This window comes from Propithecus coquereli, unplaced genomic scaffold (assembly GCF_000956105.1).
Source record: "Propithecus coquereli isolate 6110/MARCELLA unplaced genomic scaffold, Pcoq_1.0 Scaffold30, whole genome shotgun sequence".
Lineage (NCBI taxonomy): Eukaryota > Metazoa > Chordata > Mammalia > Primates > Indriidae > Propithecus > Propithecus coquereli.
Genome location: NW_012148619.1, coordinates 6,617,096 through 6,632,511, shown reverse-complemented (window position 1 = coordinate 6,632,511; position 15,416 = coordinate 6,617,096). Strand labels below are relative to the sequence as shown.

The 15,416-nt window shown below is 41.7% G+C and overlaps 1 protein-coding gene across 2 annotated transcripts in view; it reads right to left on the bottom strand.

Annotated features, from left to right (window-relative positions):
- Positions 1-8,087: 8,087 nt before the first annotated feature.
- The window catches only part of MPPED2 (metallophosphoesterase domain containing 2), a 168,409-nt gene continuing 161,080 nt past the window's right edge, over positions 8,088-15,416 (bottom strand). For both annotated transcript variants that reach the window (XM_012649582.1, XM_012649581.1), the window contains exons 6-7: positions 12,109-12,222; positions 8,088-9,463 (exon numbers count right to left, since the gene is read on the bottom strand). In XM_012649582.1, the coding sequence (XP_012505036.1) occupies positions 9,345-9,463; positions 12,109-12,222 (233 nt within the window). In that variant the 3' untranslated portion in view covers positions 8,088-9,344. The remainder of the gene's footprint in view (positions 9,464-12,108; positions 12,223-15,416) is intronic.

Here is a 15,416-nt window from a genome sequence, read left to right as displayed (position 1 = left end):
GGTCTTCAAAAACCACTAGAGGTTGGGACTGTGTGTTATAGGACAGCAGGCAGAGAAAACAGAATAGCACCACTGATTTTTATACTGGTCTTATGGAAGGAACAGGCTCATTTGCCCTGGTGTGGGTTAGACCACTGTGTTCAAGGCTAGTGATTAATAAGGCTTTGGTTGGATCCTCTCTTTGGCCTAACTCTGGACTCAATTTTATGCTAAGTAGAGTGGCACAGGGGGACACACAGTAAATACACTGCTTACCTGTTGCATGGCTGTAGAGGTGCAGATTTGCGTCACTGAGCTCAATGTGACTTCCCCCAAGTGCAAATCACTGGCCACTAAAAATACCTGAAAATATATGTATTGGGTGTGCCCTCCCACTTCCAAAGCTCATCCCTAAAATGAGAACTAAAACTAAAATCTCTTTGACCTCTTGTAAGTAGTAGAAGCATTTTTCTAATAAACTAAAAGATCTATACATAGAGTCAACTGGAAGAATGACAATTATAATTTTACAAAACTTTCAGATGAAAGGGAGACGACAAAAGATTTTTTAGAAAGGGCTAACGTACACCTGCCTCCAGAGTTGCCTCTAGGTCAGCAGTAATTATTTGGGGGGTTATGAAAGGAGAATGTCTCTATTGAATTGCTTTTAGCATTGGTCCAAAGTGATGGTGATGAAGGGGTTCTTTAAATAGCTTTGAGAATGCTGAGCTTTAAAAACAGTAGGTGATGTCCTCAGCATCCCAGCCAAGCTATTCACTGCAAATACTACCAACAACTGCAGTGCCACTGGCATGGATATAAATATTCATATCAATAAATGGGATACTGCTGAATCCACAAGTATAGCTGGACTAGCCTGCATATTGTCACTTCCCTGGAGATACATAATTTATTTCTCAAAAAAAAGTCTCCTTTAAGAGTAATGTCCTTACAAAACAGTCTCATAAGTACCATTGTGTTTGAGAAGCCTGTCACTGATAGATTGTGATGAGGGGTCCAGCCCTCCTTGTCCCCCATAAGAGCTGGCAGACCTCATATTAATGAAACAAACAGGCTACTCACCTGTTCTTTTTATCCAAGGGTGTCCTAACATCCGAGAAGATCAATCTATCAATTCACAGTTTAGAGAAAGAAAGTGATCAAAGGACATACACGAGTCACACCTGTTGGTTCATTCAGTTTTGGACCTAGACCCTGTGCATTCTCTCCTTCCTAGTCCCATCCTTCCAACCCCATTCCAGCTTTCTGTTGAGTAAATTTCTTGGCATAATCCCTGAACTCAAATATCTTTTATTGTTATTCCTGGGTGCTATACCCATAGATGTCTCACTTCTTTGGGAAAATGTTCTATTAAATAAAAATGTAAGAGAGAAATAGATGCCAACTTACCATGGTTTCTGAATCTCAGAACACACGGATTGCATTCATAAGATGTGAAACCAACACATTCCTCCCACTGCAGCTTATGGCCTTATAATTAGCTCCGGATTTTTAATTTTGGTTTTTCAGCCCATTAGAAAACAATGTAGGAAAGTTCTTAGCCTTTGTACACCTTATTTCAATTTCATTGGCACTCAGAAATAGAGCCAGTCAAGGAAAAGGGTAAATTTGTTATATATTAGACATAGTATTATTGAGGTGGACACACACATACACTCGCCAGAAATACTGTAATGCAGAAACAATGTGTGATGAGTACAGTTATTTTTCTTGTTCCTACAGAATTGATTTCAATAAATTTTCTCAGGTGAAATCTTCCAAGCTATATTTTTCAATTTTTTGAGATGAGAACTAAGAAGGTAAATATAGTATTTCTAATCTTACCACTATTTATTGATGCTATAGATAAAATACTGTGTTTAATGTCCCAGGATCTCCATACCATTTGATGCTTCAAACCGTCTGTCTTCATTATCATCATCGTCCAATGAGATAAAACCTCTGTGTAGTGGCCCCTTCTGTTATTTGAGACAGTACCAGATCCTACTTAGAGACGCCACACTCTGCCTTCTCTCAAGGCCTCTTTGACAGGTGAGAATTACCTTGATGCTCCCATTTATCTTCCATTTCTGATCTATTAATCTATGTAAGACTCTGAGGGAGAAGGAACTAGATGTTTCCTGCATGGGGAGATGGGAGTTCAAGAAAGTGAGATGAATTGAAAAAAAAGAAGGGAAATGTCCTCATGCACACAATTCCCTATGGGGGAATCTCATTTCTTCATCAAATACCTACTCACAGCCAAAGGCTAAGGCCCTGGTTTTTACACCCCATCATCCAACCCTAATGGCCACACCCACAGGAATACAAGCTCTTACACCCAGGAGTTACAGACCACAATGCACACCTGGACCTGATTCCCAGGAAACACTGGTCAGGAGGATACCAGTGTGGCTCAGGGCAAAGTCACCCTTCAAAGCAAGTTCAGAGCAGCACAAAGAAATAAGTGCTCAGGGCAATATTTCTCCAGGGAGCTATATCACGTTCCATATAAGAGTAACTAGTGGCCTTGGATAAATCATTCCTCTCATTTATGTGCTGAATGGGAGAAAACAAAGTCAACAACTGATGCATGCAAAAGCATTTGGAGGTGATGGATGGAGACATTATGGTGCATTTCGTCAATGGCATGCCATTAGAGAGAGCCATTTCATAAAGTAAATTAAGAAAACAAACCAGCTACGTGACACACTTGGAATTGCCACTGGCCATACCAGTTTTTCTTCTCCAGGAATGCAGTTACATGGGATTGACATTATCAATACCATGCAGATTCCTTTTCCTAAATTAGCTGCCTGTTTTTGTCTGAGACTTACACCCCCAATTCCCACTTCCCCATAATGATGGCCACTCATGTACCTGGAGAAATCTGTGTATCACAGACCTCAATTTTCCTTTTTTGCTGTCTTAAGTATTATTTAAATCTCTGATTACTATTTACTTTCACGTGTCAATACCCCGTTTTCTTTACCAAGTCACAAGGCCCTTTCATGGCAAGTACTGGGTTTTTACAAATGAAGCTTCCTAGCACAGCATCTGGCTGACGGTGTTCAGTAAATATTTGTTGATTTCATTCGTGAATGATTTTGCCTATCTTTCAACACACCTGGCTACTGTTTGCCAAACATTGATTAATTCATTACAAAAACGTTTCTTCGGACCTAGATGCGGGTAATGCAGAGAGAAGGCATGGGCACTGACCACAGAGATCGCAGGCAGGCAAGCCACACTCAGGATGTGGCGCAGATGGAAGTACGTGTGGGAGGCTATGGTAGTACCAAAGCGGGGTGTGCTGGGTCAGGGTAGGCAGGGGATCAGGGAAGGCTTCTAGGACACCTGAGTCCCTTTAAGGATTAAGTAGTTGTTTCCTAAGCATTATAGCCAACTTGTACAAGGGCATGTTCATGAGCCCAAGCAAGCATGGAGCATCTGGGTTCTAAGTCATTTGCTATCTCAGGAACTTCAGCTGAAAAGCTCAACCTATTCCCAAGGTCATCCACTCAGGTCGGGGCAGAAATGGGCTATGAAATCACAGGCCCTTACCCTGGGGAAGCGGGCTCTGAGAGTGTTCAGATGCACCTCATGGTAACTGTGGCTTCATAAAAATCAAAGCTGATTGATGGGGAGGAGGCTCTCTGCTTTCGTGTGTTTAGTCTACCCGTGCTTTTAGTTCCACTGTGGCCGTGCTTCCTAATGGAAATGCATTTCTCTCTCTCACCATTACCCAGATAGAGATGCTCTCGGATATGAAAGAGCCTTTTTACCTCAAGATTTTTGTCTTGTAAGGCATCCCTAATTCAGGAAGGAAATGAGGAGGAGTCAAGAAAAACCCACCGCAAATGTTTTGTCAGGTAGTTCAAAGACAGGCAGGAATTTAAAGAGCTCAATTTCTTTATGCTTGGGTTTTCGGCTCCATTACTCTGACTTAGTCCAGTTCAAAGAATTCGCTTTCTCTTGTGAAGGGCTGTAGCTAACAGAAAATAAGGTAAGATAAATGATTCTTTTTGACCCTTCCCCCCCTTTTTTTCGCTTTAAGAAATTACAATTGACAGAATAGAATAAAAATCTTCCACCCAGTGCCCTGATGATGTTACCATATCAATTCTGACAAATCCACTGTGAGGCAGGAATTATCCCCATTATACAGGTGTGGAATCTGAACCTGAGGGCTGTAAAATAGCACATCCAAGGCTACTCAGCATGTCTGATTCCAAAGCTGGGGGCTCGTACCAATACCCAGTATCTTCCAGAACTGACAAACATGTGTCTGTCAAAATGCATGACAAAGAGCTGTCAAAGCTCTGAGGTAGAAAAGGTAAAAACTGTGCACCCATCTCTTGTAGAAGGAGGAATTGGGTGCCCTTCAGAGTAGTAGAAGGACTGGCTGAAGGAAAAGAAAGCAAACTGTCATGGGAACAATCAGAGATCAGAATCCGTGGTTTCTTTCAAATAATCTGGTTTTCTCCTCACAGATTGGCAGCTTGCTCTCTGCTACAAAGTCACACCAGATGTGGCAAAAACAGATCTCCCCATCGTTGATTATTCCTGAATGTCAAGCTGAAAAAGCAGTTCATGCTCAAAATTCAGAGTCCAAATGCTAATGTGGGGCTATATCTTTGAATTGCTGTGTGACTGTGGTGGTGCCACTGACCCTCTCTGAACCTCTTCTGATCTGCAGAAGCTGACTTTATACAGGCACCAGGGAAGACTGGGGCTTCTCAGGAAGGATTCTGAGAAGGAGTTAGTGTTTTTCTCTTCCATGGAAAAGCAGGGTAGGAGAAGAAAGGCAAAGGGACACTTAGAAAAGGAAGGGGAAAAGTAGCTCTAAACTGGAAGAGGCAGGCCAGAAAGCCGACACGCACTCAGCAATCCTGCTACGTAATTACAAGGTAAGTACGTACAAGGAGAAAAAATATATTAGGTTAAGAAGCTGACATCTAGAAGTGGGCCTGGACCCTCCCGTGAAACCATTCATTAAGTCTGCCCCATCCTAGAACCCTCCCCACACACAATTAACGTTCAACTCCATGCCTAGAAGTGTTTCCAAATGTCTCAGCTCACAGCCATATCCTCAAAACAAGGTCGACTTTAATTCAGTTATTTAATAATGAAGCAAAAAATATCTTAAAACTCTTAGGAAAGTGGGAAGAGGGCATGAAAAGATACTGGAAAATCAAAATAACATATGGGTGTTAACTGTTGAAGCTGCTCATCCTTGCTGGACGGGGGTGGGGAATGGGGGATTCTGGGGCACAGCAAGTGTTTTATCTGCAATTGACAAATCCCAAATCCTCCCAGCTTCCGTTCTCCCTACTTAAGACCTGGGTCACGGTATTTATTTGCTTAAGTGATGGAGATGAAGGCAAGCTTAAGGCTGGCCACCTGTCAGAACAACAGTGACCTGTTTCTTAAAGGGATTTCAGCAATCCCCCCTGTCTTCCAACATCTTTATAAGACAAAAGGGGATTGTGAGAAAATATATCGGAAAAAAATACACTAATAGAGCTGGAAGGAGACGGTGAGATGGAATGGAAGACCCCAAGTGGGGAGAGATGCTGCAAGAGATGAGCAGATCCATAGATGCCCTTCCTATTCAGAGATTAGAAGGGATTTTGCAAAGTATGATATCCAAACTGGAAAGTCAGGCTCTCTTATCTGCCTCTCACAACTGTCCTTGGGGTTCTGCTTTTTCATATTCTTATGAAGCCAGGTTCGTTACAGTTTCCAAGGAATGCAAACAAAAACATTTTCTCAGAAACAACACCACTGGTGCTCTGGAGGTTGGGGAGTCAACAGACCAAATCCTGCAGGGAGAAACTCAAGACAAAGCATGGGTGACCTTATTTAACAAGCACACATGCATCACTTCTGACATGCCAGGCAGTGATCTCCAACTATGAATTCATATAACACTTACAACAACTTCCTCCTCCTCCTCACCTCCATTTTACAGAGAAGATGAGTACCCAGGCGAAAACATCAGTGCTAGTCCAAGTCGGGGCCAGGATTTGGGCAGGCACGCCGGCCCCAGGGTCTGTGCTTATTCACTACACTGTGCCGGGCCTCAACGGAGAGGAAGTGGTCATAAAGCCACATTGCAGGGCCCTCCACAAGGCTACCTACTTGAGGGATAGGAAATACCTCGAGGACTATGCCAGTCTAATATCAGCTCTCCGAGAGCATTAACTTCTCTGGTCTGGAGACATGGGAAAGAGCATGGGCTATGAATTCAGACAAACCTGCTTTTGAATCTTCCATTTCCCTAGGGAAAGGTATTTAATTTTGGGGGGCGGGTGTTGCTTTCCTATCTATTAAGTGTTGCTTATGTGACCTCCCCCAGGATTCTGTGAAGATTAGCAACAAAATACAAAACCTGCTCAGCAGAGTGCAGGGATGGAAGGATAGAAAGTACTCAATTAGTAAGAGCTACCTTGAATGTTTCCTTGTTATGCGGAGAAAGCTTTAGGCTTTTGGACAATCGTTATGGGTCTCCTAGAGGCAGTTCATGCATACAGAACAGTGACTGGCTAAAGGAAGCTGTGTCCATGGACCAGTTTACCTTCTAGATTTAGTGGTCTGGGTTGCTTCCTGCCTCCACACAAGGGAAAGCAATTTTAGTAAGTGCTTGGCTTAATTAGTTTGTGTCCAGACATGCTCTCCCAGGCCCTGCATACACACTTGTCATCAGGATCATCCACCTATCTCTGGAAGGCTTGCTTTTCCAGAAGTCCAAGCCAAGCTCTTGGTATAAGTGAAATTTTTATTCAGTAGTCTACTTCTCACTCCAGCTCTCTAGGAAGAGGGGGCTTGAAGTCAACATCCTCTTCTATCAATACAGTGGGTCAAAGGAGGGTTGTTACCTTTTCATGGTATCTTTTCTGGCCCTTTTTAGCTGCCATGGTCCTGAGCTGCCTCTTGTCAGGAAGCTTGAGCCACTGTTCTGTGAGCTCAGATCAAAATGTCTACCACAAGCCATGTTGGCATCCTAGATACTTAATAAACATTGACAACTACAAGAGACCAAGATGAATACATGTGAATCTGAGCTGGAATTTTGGCCTAGAACATTTTCTTTATTCTACTGGTACTGAAATTCCTTTCAGGAACTGCACCAAAGTGTCTACAATGGGTAGGAAGGAAGGAAGTTGTATCAGAATACAACCGGAGCTGGGATGGAGGCTTTCGGGATACACTGCAGATTCAAGAGCATGCTGTTTTTTTGTTTTTTGAGACAGAGTCTCACTCTGTTGCCCGGGCTAGAGTGAGTGCCGTGGCATCAGCCTAGCTCACAGCAACCTCAAACTCCTGGGCTCAAGTGATCCTTCTGCCTCAGCCTCCCGAGTAGCTGGGACTACAGGCATGCGCCACCATGCCCGGCTAATTTTTTCTATATATTTTTAGTTGTCCAATTAATTTCTTTCTATTTTTAGTAGAGACGGGGTCTCGCTCTTGCTCAGGCTGGTTTCGAACTCCTGAGCTCAAACAATCCGCCCGCCTCGGCCTCCCAGAGTGCTAGGATTACAGGCGTGAGCCACCGTGCCCGGCTAGCATGCTGCTTTTCTTCAGTGGTTCTTCCAGAGGGGGAAGAAAGATGCAGTTTTCCCCACTCCACGGCCTACCCCCTCCTGGTGGCCACAGCATTTTAGTGGTGGCATTATTAAAAAGACCAGTGAGAGGAAGGTGGTGAGTGCTCTTGGGGACAAATGACAATGTGCAGTGATTATTCTGCACATTCAGCTGCTTCTCTCCACTCACTCTCACAAACATACCCAAACAGCGTCCAAAGCCTTGACTGCGTAGTCACTCTGCTCCTGTAGCAATTGCAACCAAAGATGAAACCTTCACCCTCTGAAATCTAAGGCAAGATAGATGACAGCGTGATGGAAGGAAAGAGTGCACTGAGTGCCTCATTGATCGACCTGCCAGCCCATGAACGGTGAGTAATAAAAATTTATTGAAAATTAGAAAAAAAAGTCACTTATTCTAATTCCTCTGAAAGGGATTAGTGATGTCGCATATGAATAAGTCCCCCCTTCCCCAGGATGAAAATACCGTCCTCCCACCAGCCAACCCTCCAAACAGCACGGATTTAAAAATCTTGCAATTTTATTTGCATATAAAGGCCGCTAGATATAGAATATCACAATAAATTTAAAGAAACAACTGCTTTCCTAAATCTCATTAACAAGATAACATAAAATAGAATAAAGCTCAACAGCATTTACAATGGGAAAACAGAAATGACTATTAGCGACAATATTTTGTGCTAGCGAAGATTGCATCGACACACAGTGCAAAATGGGAGGGGAGAGAGGAAGTAAGAAGACAATTCAGGGTATTTAAATAGGAAGGACAACTAAGCCTTATTTTAGTTAGCTTCCATCGCATCCATTTACGTCTATACACGCCTGTAACTGTACCTAGATTCCACTCAAGCTCTTTCAGACCTTGAGTTCTGGGAAAATGCGTCAGTTCGTCCAGACTTCTGATGTGCTGCTAAACAGCATCCATTTGCAGTTGTACTGTCCTTGGCAATATTAAACTCCTACCTTCGTCATAATACACAAAAAATACTTATATATATAAACCCATATTGAAAAGGAGTCTGCACGCTCATTTTTTTAATCGTATGAAATACCTGCTCTTGACAGATTCCACTTCTGTATTTTTAAAGCTAAAATAATTTAAAAGAAACAAACAAACAATGAGACCTTGCATAACCACGATATGAATCTCACTAGCTAGGCCATCCTCTAAACGAGGGCCGTTTTCTTCCCTTGACACAGCCTTCTTTATAGTGAGAGTGTGAAGAGAAGTCTTTTCCGTGTCTACTTCTGTTGAGAAGATTGCTATAAATCGGGGCCGCGTCTGCAAAGAAAAAAAGCATTACCAAGAAAACGACAACAAAACATTAAAAATTAAAATACTTCAAACAATACTCTTAAACAGATGTGCAAATCTGGGTTGGTTTTTAAAACACTGTCTACCTGTTTCTTATTTTTTTTTTTCTTCCAGCTTAAAGCATATTAAAATAAGACTTTCATCACTTTTTAAAAGAAAGCTTGGCTGTCCTTTGGCGAACACTAACAATTTACAATGGCATGGCCTTTGAGAAAACAGAAGTCATTTTACAAATTCACAATGCTCCTTTGATTTCAAATGGATGCCCCATTTAAAAAAAAAAATAAAGAAGAAGCACAACCTCTAGCATCGTTTGTGTTCCAACAATTTACAAAAAGAACTCACAGGATTTGGAAATAAACAAGTAAGAGAATGTAAGTTTATAATTAGAAAAATGGCAGTTTATAGACCTTCCCTCACATTCCAATAGAGCATTTAGAGCTTCAGGAGCCCTGTGGGTTTGGAAGGTCAAATATAATTGGAGGGTTGGTCGGTTGAAAGCTGACTGTACACGTTGAGGCATTGATGTACGTTGTGTAACCGTCGGTCATGATGCCGTAACCTGCAGGGAGAGAACGTCACATTTACTGTAATATATACAAACGATAGTGATGGAATGTAGCGCTCTCAGGCAAGGAAAACAAACAAAAATGAAAACCTCTGTCAGTGGGCACGGAGATGAAGTTCAGTCGAACCTTCCCAGATACAACGACTTTCAGAAGGTACTGCCCAATTTTATTCTGTTTTCCTTAAAGGGTCTCCTTCAATGAAAAGTGACTTTTTTTCTTTATTTAATGTTAAACTTGTCGAGGAAAAGGCTGTGATTTTGTTAACTAGTGAGAATAAAGAAAAACATTTTTCCCCCTTTCTAAAATAGGATTTTCATTTCAAAGCCCTGCATTAACTATTGAGTTCTAGAGAATGAAATGAGTAACATAAGAATTGCTCCTCAGGGGCAAACACAGCCAAATTTCCAAATGGGCTTCGGTACAGGTGAGGAGGGGAAGGGTACTTATGGCATTGGGAGTTGACAGATGCGGATGTTCAGCTTACTTATCTATGAAATCATCCCTAGATTGCCCTCCTGGAAGTTAACCATAAGTGATTTATTTTTTCTTACTTGAATTGTGCGGCTTTAATGCTGAGTTCCATTTCATTCAAAAGTGTCGACTAACTAAATGTCCAACTGAACTACAGAAACATTACAGTTTCCTAAACTTACCTGGACACTAGATCAAGCAAAAACACTTCCCATATACAGTATCAACCTCTCATGACCTATTGGAAGAAAGCTAAGAAAGTTTCCCTAGGTCTTCAGCATGCAGGTTCCTTTTACAATTTTTAATACGTTGAAATTTTTAGCACATTTGCAAGTGTGCACAGCTCCTTGGATACCTTGTCTGTGCCTTACAGCCTCTGCAACTACGTTCGTAATTCTTATGTCGGTATCAGGCTCTTATGGCATATCAGAATATAGTTGTAAAAAAATAAAATTACCAGGACTTACAGAAATAACTGATAAAAGCTTTTTTCCTCCCATTTGCTAAAATTTCTCTAAGTAAGCCCGTGGAGAGCTTAATGAGGGTCAATGGAAAAATCTCTTAAGAAAAGAAAAGAGGCATTTAAAATCCGCACTGTTTAGTTCAGGGGTCATAAAGTCTTGTTATCTCTCTCCATCAAGAGGTTGGTATCTGCCCTTTTCCTGCCCTCTTCAGCTGTCTTAAGCGAATAAAAGCGAGACAAGTTTATTTGAATATGATCTCCTCCCTTTTAAGCAAGTTTATTATTTGGGGGCTTTGGTGGAATTCCCCAATTGTCTGGCTAGTTTAAATCTAATTAATGATTTAAAAAAAAAAAAGATGAAATGCAAACTCATAGGCATGCTGCAGGAAACCTGACCTGTTTTCAAGATAACGGTCCCCCAGAAATGCTATTTAGATATGAGCTCCCAGCTCTCCGGTGTCCCCTTTCCACACCCTCCCCCATATCATACCTTAGAGAAGTGCCCTCCTTTTCAGGGAGCACGGCTCAGAGTCAAGGCAGGCTGACATCCTCTCTCTGGGAGCTGCACCCTGCTTTCCACCCACGCAGCTGGTACCTGCTCTTGGAGCAAGCTGAATTTTCTCTGGCCTCAGTAGGATGATTTTCAATATGCTCTTTATTACCTGCCTAACCAGGAAGCCACTGGATTTGTGGGCTTTGAAAAGCAAACTTTGTTTTTTGCTTCGTCAGGCGCATAGCCTTAAACACCTCAACTTGACTGTAGATTCATAAATAACTCTAGAGAGCAGCCGTTAGCATGAGCTGGAGAGAATATAGCGGCTGCCCACGTAAACACAGCCATCGCACGCAAGCGTGTGCAACTGGAAGTCTTGTAGGGTCAGAAAGCCTAAGGCGGCTCAAAGAGGGCTTTGTGCCTGTCCAAAAGCCCAGTTACCCCTAGTTTGAAAAAGGCAGGACAGACAAAACCCAGAGTGCTAAAGGTTTTGTGAACCTGACTCAGCTTACCTTAAAAGGCAGAAAACGGCAACTGGACCAGTTCCCATTTAAAGGAGATTTAATGATTCTGTTTAACCTCAGTCTGTGCTAATAGCTCTGATGATTTCTGAGAAGTCTGAAATAGTTTTCCGAGGTTAGTAAGAAAACGTCTACCTGCAAACGTGCAGGTTCCCGCCACTTCTGTTATATATCTTTCATTGCATGTCCAAAGTTATTTTTCAGAGAATGCCTTGTCTTCCCGAGTCTTTGTGTGTATTTCATATGAAACACAATATTTACAGGTAGGAAGGGACTATAGAAGCTTTAAATAGCTTCTAATATCCAAGCCATTTCTTCAAACTCTCTTAAGGAAAAAATTCATCCTTATGTACCTCAGGGTTGCTCTCCTGCAATGGTTATCAAACATTCCTCATTACAGCCCTGAGATTCCAGAAGCTGCCGGGGGGAAGGGCTGGGTTTGCGGGAAAGTGGGCCAGATGTGGCTCCTACTCTCCACTCTGCTTACAAGAGAGCAATTCCATATAAACTATTTACCAGCTTTATATGCAGATATTTCTTATAAGATTTTATTTTATAAAAGGGTTGCACTGCTATAAAGTTTGAAAACCTCTGCTCCAATTATTCCCAGTTTAGCTAGGGTCTCCTCTTACAGAATGAGATCATGGATCTTGACATAACATGCTGTGAGTTCCTTTCTTCTGTTCTTACCTTCATGGATTCCACCAAACACATGGAGCTTGGGCCGGACTCGCCTCTGGACCGTGTTTAACAGCTCCACACAGCCCACTCTTTGAAGCTCCTTTGGAACCCAGTCTCGAAAACCTAAGGGCAAAATGCAATCAATACACTTAATTTTCTTGCTTCAGGTAAGGTTTCATTTAGACTTTCAGGAAGCCATAACTCATGGAAGGTTTATTACATTATCTGTAATCCTAGCCTCTCCATTAAAGCTCACAATGGCTTTTAAGAAACTTTTCACTCGTCACTTTGTCTTCTTTAAGTTCTTGAATTTTTTTTTTTTTTGGTTTCCATTTTTTTCTTCCTGTTAATTAACAATTTTTTTTTTCCAGTGGGGGATTTGATTTATTCAGCTGCGGGTTTCAAATCTTCTTCATGGGCTCATTGACATTTATTCCCGGCAATCCCATAATATCTCTTTCTCCCTCAATTCAGTTACTTTTTCTTTTTTATTATATCTCTCTTATAGCAGTTTACTTCCAAGATGGTTGGGAGAAGAAAGACTGGGAGGGGGCTGCCTGTACGCTGGCCACGAGACACCGTACTCTCTTTAGACACAGCGACTCTTACCCCTTGCTGGTCCTGATGACCACAGCTTTGGAAAGCCAAGTTCTTCCTCTAGTCTCTTTTCCAGTGATAAGGCAACAATGTGACCTCATGGTGGCATCCAGCAAGCTGGGGCTAATTGACTACTTTTAAAGTAAAAGCCATTTAGTTCTTCGCTTAATGCAGAAAATCCATAAAAAAACTGACATCAATTATAGCAAAAGTGAGCTATCTGGATGATTATGGGCTGGAATGGAATCCATTCGCCTCAGCAGGATGGGGCATAAAAGAGGCAGGTGGGGTGCAAGGCTAAATTGTAACCTATGAAAATCCATTCCATAGCTGCGTTAGGTTATTTCTACTATTTAGAAATGACTGGGCAGAAAGGAACAGTTTCCTACTTTGTTGGGCCAAATGGTAGGCAGTCATATGTAATGTCTCTATCAAGACTTGTTAGCTGGGGTGCAGGGAGTGACCAGAGAGTCTGGGAAGGACAGATGAAAGTGAGGGCCCTAGCAAAAATCTTGAGATGGTTTTCAAAACTTTTTTAATTGGGGAAAAAAATCCTTAATCCGCAGTGATGGGCATATTACCTCATGGGTATGTTTTTCTTGAAGGGGAAAATGATTCCATTTCATATACAGGCACCTGAGAAAGCATCTTGCTCATGCCATAATACTAAAGTCTCACAGCACTGGGGCTTCCCTCAGCAGTAGGAAAGAATGTAAGGCCAATCTCCATGGCCCTCTTCCCAATATAGCAGTTTTGTAAGAATACCAATAACTGTATTAACTTAGGTTCAACGTTACCTTATGAAAACGTTGCCTGACCTTTTATTGTGGAACTCCCTGATGGAGATCGCACTCTGCTACACACAACCACACTCTGGTTTATTCCTTACCACCAAGAGAGCCTCCTTATTAAGAGTTCCCGGGATGCCTGAATTCTTTGGAGTCTAGAATTCAGACTTGCTATTGCTATCACTTGCTTCTATACTAAAATTAATGACTTGATAAAGTTTTTGAATTGATTATTCTATTGGAAGTTATATTACACATAATATTCCAGTCATGTAAATGTCTCTATGCTGAGGATGTCCAAGTCTATGAAAACAAAAACAGCCCAGGGAAATTCATGCCTGCACCCAACTAGGCTGCTCTGTGGGTGCTCTCACTGGGTAACGCATATGGATCAGAATATTTAGCTTGCAGTTTAATGATTTAGGTAGTCTTATGGTTGTAAAATAGAGAACTTAATTAATTATGACTTGATAAATGTTGACAAGCATAATCTTTTAAAACACAGGATGGGGTGCTATCGGGAAGGGAAAAAAGCATGAGAATGGTGATTCTGAAGTGTTGAAAAAGCAGGAATTGCTGATCTGGTGCCAATCTGTACAAATCCCACGTCTGCAACAGAACTGGCTCCCTTTGCCTTTCTTCTCTTATCACTAAAATGTGCCACCATGGCCTCCACCCTGGTCCTTCCTTCTACAGGGACCACTTCCTTTGTAAGGGAAGGAAAGCAGCACCAAGTGGCCTGGAGAAGAAAATATCTACAAAGATTAAATTTGCATTAGGGTATGAGTATTTGATTCTTTTTTTAATTTTTATTTTTAGAGACAGGGTCTTGCTCTGCTGCTCAGGCTGGAGTGCAGTGGTGTGATAGCTCACCATAACCTTGAACTCCCGGGCTACAGTGATCCTCCTGTCTCAGCCTCCTGAGTAGCTGGGAATACAGGCATGTACCACCACACCCGGATAATTTTTTAATTTTTTGTAGTGACAGGGTCTCACTATGTTGTTAAGGCTTGTCTTGAACTCCTGGCCTCAAGTGATCCTTCCACCTTGGTCTCCCAAAATGCTAGGAGAGTATTCGATTTTTTACTTTTCAGGCCGACAGGAGGGAAGTGACATGGATAACAACCCCCAACCACAGGAAAAATTGTAGCAATCATTTATATTTATGCTGTGTTTCCACCTCTCTCCAAACCAAAATGACCAAAAAAAAAAAGAAAAAACCTCTTTTAGTACTGTACACTCAAAAATTCATTAAGAGGGTAGATTTTGCGTTGTGTGTTTTTTAGCACAATAAAAAACGAGGAAGAAAGAACAAAGAGAACATTCCTCTAGCAAAAGCGAAATATCTGAATTTCCTGAGAACACCTTAGTTGAACAGGAAGTATCCTGGCATAATAAGTACTGAGTAGGTGAGGGGTCCATGATAGCCATGGTTGAAAAATGTTCTGTGGCTAAGCTAAACAGATAATAAGCTCATGAATAATTAGAAGATAATAAGTCAAATAATCATCTTCTGACCCATAATCTGGGTCACTGGGGTGTAGCTTTGAAGCATACAGACAATATGAGCCTGGATGCAGGCTCAGTGTGCCTATAGAATGAGTATCCTAAAGTAACTTTCAACGTAAGTCCTCACTGAAATACATTAGCTTAAAAATAAAAGATTCTTTTCTCAAATAATCAGCTCAATGCTAAACTTTAAAGATCCCCCAGGTTCCAACATTATATGGAAAAGGAAAATGAGCCCCTTTGAACAAAAATTTCCATCATTTCATTGCCACTCAAAAGCCCTGTGATGGGGGGGTCTGTATCTTCCTTCCATTCCGCACCCCACCCCCTTTACTCCAAAGTGAATACAGTTCTTAAAATAAATTATCAAGAGCTCAAAAGACTGTGGTGCGCCATACTCATTTGATTTTTCCCTGACTCAAC